Here is a 6,605-nt window from a genome sequence, read left to right as displayed (position 1 = left end):
TAAATTCAATTATAAAATTATCGTACACTTGTAAATTTAAATATATACAAATTTCAAATTTTATTAACTTTAATTTAATTTAAATAGTAAAATTATTATCTACTTAAATTTTAATTATATATAGATTTATATATTATATATTTATAATTAAAATTTTTAAATGTTAAAATTTATATTAAATTCAATAAATTATTTTTATTATAATAAGCAATTTAATTCTCCTAAAATAAAATTAATAATATTAGAAATTAATTTCACTAAGCTTATAGTAATTATTAATTATAGCTGTATTAATATTTATATTATTCTAATTTACTTATAAAAAATATTTTTTAATTTTTATTATAAATTATAAATAATCAATCATTATAATATGTATAAAAATAGCCGCAATAATAATGAGATAAATTATTATCATAAAAATAGCCGCAATAATAATGAGATAAATTATTATCATAAAATCTTAATTATAAAGATTACTTCAATTTTGTTTTAAAATTGACTTCTGTTCTTATTATTCTTCTAATATACTATAATTAAGAAATAAAAGAAAAGTATTTAAGAAAATGGTGATTTTTAATAGTTTTTTATAAAAGGTAAAGAATGAGTTCTACTGTCTTTAAATTATAATTTAATTAATTATTAAATACTTATTTTATTATTTTTTAAAATTTAATTTAATTTAATTTAATCCATTAAAAGATAATTATGATAAATTGAAAAATTTTAACTTTAAAATCGATGTAAATATAAATTAATTTGAACTTTTTTCCAATACCCCTAACTGAAAAAACAAACTAAAATGTTATCAGGATATACCGACGGGAGAGTGTCGCCGTGACCATAACCGTGACCGTATGGTACAAAAAATGGATTATCGGAAAGCGACGGGAATTAAGGTGGCAGAATTGGCCAGTGAAAATAAAGCCTTGACTCGGTCACTAACTCCTCACTTAACTCTGCTCTCTACTTCCGATGATTCAAGTTTTAATCAATTTTCTCGTTAAACATCTTTCAGAAAAGAGAAAGAAGCCACGCGCATTTCCTTTGCTTTTTTGAAAAAGAAAACTCTCTCCACTTTTGTATTCTCTCCCCAAATTCAAATTCCATAGTTTTTATCGCCCAGGTCAGTTTGTCTTCCATGTCTTCTACTTACTCCGATTCTGCTGCTCTTTATGCCTTTTCTCGCTTCCGTCGTTTTTGTTTTCGTGAGTACCTCTTTGTAGATTTTTTATAAAAAAAAAGTTTAATGGAAAACTGTTTGGTTTCTGAGAAATTGGTGGAAAGGAAAGAGAAAGAAAGAAACAAATAGTCTGTTTGTTGCCTTTGTTTTCAATTGTTTAAATATGCCAAACTTAACTTATGTAGCTTTCGATTTGTAGGCTTATTGCAGTGGACAAGTCTCCTCTCTCAATTTCTCTCTCTCTCTCTCTCTCCACATTGTTCTGGAAATTTTGGTTTCTTGTATTTCCATACACTTTCTTAGCAGCCAAACGAATCGTTCGTATATGAAAATCTGCATGAAGAAGTATAAGGTCGCTTGTTTTCGTAAATTAGAGTAGAATGTTTGCATCTGCTCTCAACTTACTTAATGCAAAACTTTTTCTTCTTTTAGGATTTCATGTATCTTTGAACTTAACGAGAATCTTCATGCTATTATTATTTTATTCTTTATTTTTTTGTGTGTTATATAGCAAGCAGACATCATAAGGTAGTTGCTTGTTTAGTTTGGTGTATCGTTATTTTGTAAAATTGAGACATTGGAGAGTTCTGTTTCATTTTGATTGTTTCAGGAGCTAATATTGCAATCGAAGTCTATAAATTAGAGTAAGTTCATAGAAGTAGTCAATATTGAACGAACAAGACTTTCAAAATTACTTGAATGCCTTAATCCTTCACCACCATATTAGTTTATGGACTTCCCATAGCTAAATAACAAGAGTTTGAGGAATAACAGTGGAAGACATTTATGAACTTTGCACTGAAATAAATAAAATTATACAGAATGGATTAGAATTTAGAGCTACTGGTGTTTGTCATTGTTCTATCAATTAGTGAGCAACATATATTTATTGTTTTCTCTGCTTTTTTCCTTCGGAGTCACAACAAATGGACATTTGATTGTACTGTGTACCTTTTTTGTCAGTATAAATTTTTTAGTAAACACAGGCTCTTCCAATTTTGGTATTACTTTCCATTAGCTAATTTTTGAATTTGGATGCAGATCAGCAACAAAATGCCTGAGATTCAGTTGGGTTCTCACACTGTAAGATCACATGGAGTCAAACTTGCCAGGAAACATATGCATGACTGGCTGATTCTTTTGTTTCTTGTGGTGATAGATGTCATTTTGAATGTTATAGAACCATTTCACCGATTTGTTGGGAGAGATGAGATGACAGACCTGTCTTACCCACTGAAAGATAATACAGTTCCCTTCTGGGCTGTTCCAGTAAGTTTCAACTTTTAAGTTTTAGTATCTTACATTTGAAATCTTCTTCCTGTAAAATTGTTAGAGTTCGTTGTTTTTAATGCTAAAATGGGGTCCTCTGTCTCTCACAATAGATTTTTGGGATATTGCTGCCTTTTGCCATCATTATTGCTTATTACTTCATCAGAAAGGATGTCTATGATCTGCACCATGCCATTCTGGGTAGCTCTCAGTACCTTCTTATAATTTTATTGTTCTTTTTGCTGCTGTTTATATTTGTTATACTGATATATATACTAAAATTTAAAATGGATATAGGCCTTCTATTTTCTGTGCTGATCACTGGAGTTATAACCGATGCGATTAAAGTTGCTGTTGGCCGTCCTAGACCTGATTTCTTTTGGCGTTGTTTCCCAGATGGCAAGGGGGTGAGTTCCTCAGTTAATTAACTACCTATTATTTATTTGAAGCTTTGTTTGGCTTGAAGTTTGTATACCTTAGTTCTTACTTGTGCTTATATTTTTACTCGATCAACATGCATGTACATCTAGTTGTTTGACAATATCACAACCAATGTTATGTGTACGGGAGTGAAGAGTGTCATCAAGGAAGGGCACAAAAGTTTCCCTAGCGGACACACTTCTTGTAAGCAGCTAATTAATTATGTGAACCTTATCCTTATATGAGATATATATGGGTTTTACTACTTAATTTGTGACCTGCTTTTTTTACTTTTTTTTTATCCATGGTATATTTTATGGGAAAGTTCTGTCTGCATATATTTCCTTGGTCTGTCTATAAGCAGTAAGCACTTATTCTGCTTGTTATGAAATATTAGAGTGCTGTTTAACTTTTTCTCTCTCAATTGCACGAGTATTTGCTTGTATTTGATGTACTGAAGTTGCAGTTATATTGCATTGGATCAATGCTCCAGGTTATTTTCTCTACAATTTAACATAGTCTAGCAGAGATGCTTCACCTGGAAAAAGAAAAGTGAAGAAAATAGAAGGGTCCATAGCTGTTCTTTGACACCCTTTAAACTATATGTAGTACATAATTTAAAGAACCATTCTAAAGTTCTTTTTTTGTATCTGATGATAGTTTCTTAATTTCACAGAATTTGATAAAGTAAGGAGCTATTTAAAATTTCCAATATTATATGTTTTGTTGTGAGCAGTTCTTCTCATTTGCTCAGTTCATATTATTTTCAAGGGAAAAAATATTAATTGTAAGGAAAGTATCACTTTTGCCTTCATTTCTTCGGCCTTTCAGGACAAGATATTTTCTCTGCAGGAACTCACTCTGGATTCTGTTGCATCCATAGTGGGATGTTAGCTAAGAAGAATTATGCTTGTTGATATGCAGGGTCCTTTGCAGGTCTTGGTTTCCTGTCATGGTACTTATCTGGGAAAATCAGGGCTTTTGATCGTAGGGGCCACATAGCAAAGCTTTGTGTTATTGTCTTCCCATTACTTGTTGCAGCTCTTGTAGGAATTTCTCGAGTAGATGACTACTGGCATCATTGGCAGGATGTGTTTGCTGGGGGTCTTATAGGTCTATTTTTCAATGATTCATTTTAGCAATCTGCATTTAAGTAGTTATTGTAATGAAACATTTGTCATTCTGTTTGTTGAATCTGTGCAGGGCTGACAGTTGCTTCATTTTGTTACTTGCAATTCTTCCCACCCCCATACGATATAGATGGTATATTTTCCCTCATTCCATCTCCAGTTGGCTATTTACATTTTGTTTTAACGTTATTCAGTGTGTTATAATTTGATTATTTGTAAATTGATATCCAAAAAAATGTGGGAATTGTGGATGGTGAGAACATGTTGTCGAGTTCATGCATTGACTTTTAAGTCATTGAGGGAACAGTAGGAGTTACAAGGCTGCCATTGACTTCTTAGATGTTTGATTTGTTGTCAGTGATATTTTATATTAAAATATTAATGTTTTTGGTCTTCTTTTTGGTAATTTCTTTTGCCTTTCGGAGATATCTAGGAACTTGTATCACCTCTTATACAGGAATGTTCTTGGTGAAGAGTTTTCTGTCTATGTCAAAATAGAAAATGAACGTACCTTTAGATATCACTGACAATATTTAGTTCCCAAGGCATCTTAAGCTGTCCATTTTCTGATTTGTTAAACATTATGCTGAAGAAAACTGTTTGATTCATGGAATTCAACAAGAAACTTGATAAGACCAATTTGTTATGTATATATATATATATCAATGCTTATAACGTTCAAAAGCACTAATGACCTTGGTGGTGTTTGTATTTTCTTGTTTTTGCTATTGTCCAACTACCTTGGCGAGTATCTCATCTTGTACTCAAGTTTAATAAGACAAAATAGGATCCCCATTTTTCACACATCATGTCATGACCATATTAATGATGGTGCATTAGTTGTGCAACTTGAATTTCTCAGTTGCTAAACGGGATGTGCAGGCTGGGGACCTCATGCATACTTTCAGATGTTAGCAGAATCGCGGAATGGTGCTCAGACTTCTGATAACACCAATTTTCTTAATGGGCGGCAACCAGAGCTTCAGACTGTATGTATTGATTCTCAACATCAGAGTGTCACTGACAGGGACACAAACCCCATTCTGGAACAAAACAGAGGTGAGAGGAGACGCTAACTTCAGGTTTTGGCCATACCAGATGTACATACCATGTAAACTCGGTAGAATGTGTTTCTTCTCATCACCTAGACATCCACACTTGCAAATGTTTTACTTTGTTAAATTCTGAACCTGGTTTTTTTTTAGTTTGATTCATTGATTGAATTTAATCACTTAGCTGGTCATATTTTATATTTCAAGAGTGGGCATATTTTACCTGATTTGTTTTCCTGGCTATACAATCTTTTAGTAATTGCAAATAAACAATGCCACATCTGAGAACGGGGGCAAAGAAACAGAGAATTAAAATGACACTAAACCAAGTTCCAGACTGCTAGAGTAAAGCCGGAGGCAGGAACAGGTGGACTGTAATGCCGAAAATACCCCGTCGATGAATGAGCAGAAATATAGGAAAAAATGGGGAAAAAGAGGTGATGATTTGGATATTTTAGACTGGTATTTAAAAGATAATGGAAAAAAAACTGAAACTTAATTAATTTTTAGTTCCTATGGTAATGTAAAACAATTCTTTTAAATAATGACTTTTTGGAATGAAAATTGAAAATTGCATTTTTTTAAAAAAATATTTATAATATAATGAACAGCTAGATAATTCGACTTATCCAAGATAATTAAATTTGCACAGGCAAGCCCCTCCGCTCCATTTCCTTCAATTTTCCATCAACTGTATGATAATTTTTCCTTTTCTCTTTCTCTGGAACTTCACCAATCATTGGGGTGCTGCGGAATCGAGCAACAAGATTGCTGATTTCTTGGAGCAATGAAAGAGAGATCCTGAATATTGAAACCGGATTTCAACAGCTGGCCTGCACATACGAATGGTAATTTCATCAAGCCAGAAAATCATGATAAATCTACTGACCTACGTAAAAGTTTCCATTACACTTGCACACTTCTACATTATCCTTACAGCTACAAATGGAAGATTTATGCAAATAAAGAGTGGAACATGGGATCCATTTATGGGCTTTGGAGGAACAGAAGCTTGCAAAGAAAAGATACATTGAATGTTCCCATCTGAGGTTTTGAACCCAAAAACAATCCTTCCTTATCATCATCAGCTGCAATTAGTGAACCCCAATAACGAGCACCTAGTGCTTCAATCGCAGTGGCGAAGCTATGACCAATATATAATGGATAAATGATTACCTTAGAATTTTAGAATTGATATAGAAACTCACGTATATACTTATAGTTTTACTTCCTTTAATGATTAAGGATGGATACCCATCTTAATTGCATTTTTCATAAATATATTACAACATAAAAGCTAATATTTGACAAGTAGAATTTTTTTTTTCTCTATATAAGTATAAAACCAAGTTATCGGACCAAAATTGAAAAAAAAAACAAAAAGGGAAAAAAATTATATTACTCTCTAAAAACAATAATAACAGTCCTTTTAAAAAATTGAAATAAAATAATATAAATAATAAAATATAAATATAAAATATAAAAAGACATAATTTTGATAAAATTTTTCTTTTTATTTTTGCCAACGCAACATTACCCATGAAGTTAAAA

The 6,605-nt window shown here is 31.7% G+C and overlaps 1 protein-coding gene across 3 annotated transcripts; it reads left to right on the top strand.

Moving 5' to 3' along the window:
- Positions 1-894: 894 nt before the first annotated feature.
- On the top strand, positions 895-5,281 carry LOC110616930 (lipid phosphate phosphatase 2). 3 transcript variants are annotated; one of them, XM_021759461.2, is made up of 8 exons: positions 895-1,208; positions 2,225-2,452; positions 2,566-2,653; positions 2,750-2,859; positions 2,983-3,076; positions 3,797-3,985; positions 4,076-4,135; positions 4,885-5,281. In XM_021759461.2, the coding sequence occupies exons 1-8, from the start codon at positions 1,176-1,178 to the stop codon at positions 5,076-5,078; spliced, it is 996 nt and encodes a 331-aa protein (XP_021615153.1). In that variant the 5' UTR covers positions 895-1,175; the 3' UTR covers positions 5,079-5,281. The 3 variants fall into 3 exon arrangements, with proteins under 3 accessions (XP_021615153.1, XP_021615155.1, XP_021615154.1); XM_021759463.2 differs by having other exon boundaries at positions 898-1,126; XM_021759462.2 differs by lacking the exon at positions 895-1,208 and adding an exon at positions 1,240-1,535.
- The last annotated feature ends 1,324 nt before the right edge of the window (positions 5,282-6,605 follow it).

The sequence above is a fragment of the Manihot esculenta genome, chromosome 6 (genome assembly GCF_001659605.2).
Source record: "Manihot esculenta cultivar AM560-2 chromosome 6, M.esculenta_v8, whole genome shotgun sequence".
NCBI classification, from domain to species: Eukaryota; Viridiplantae; Streptophyta; class Magnoliopsida; order Malpighiales; family Euphorbiaceae; genus Manihot; species Manihot esculenta.
The sequence above is the reverse complement of the archived record's forward strand: the minus strand, read 5'-3'. Positions and strand labels throughout refer to the sequence as shown.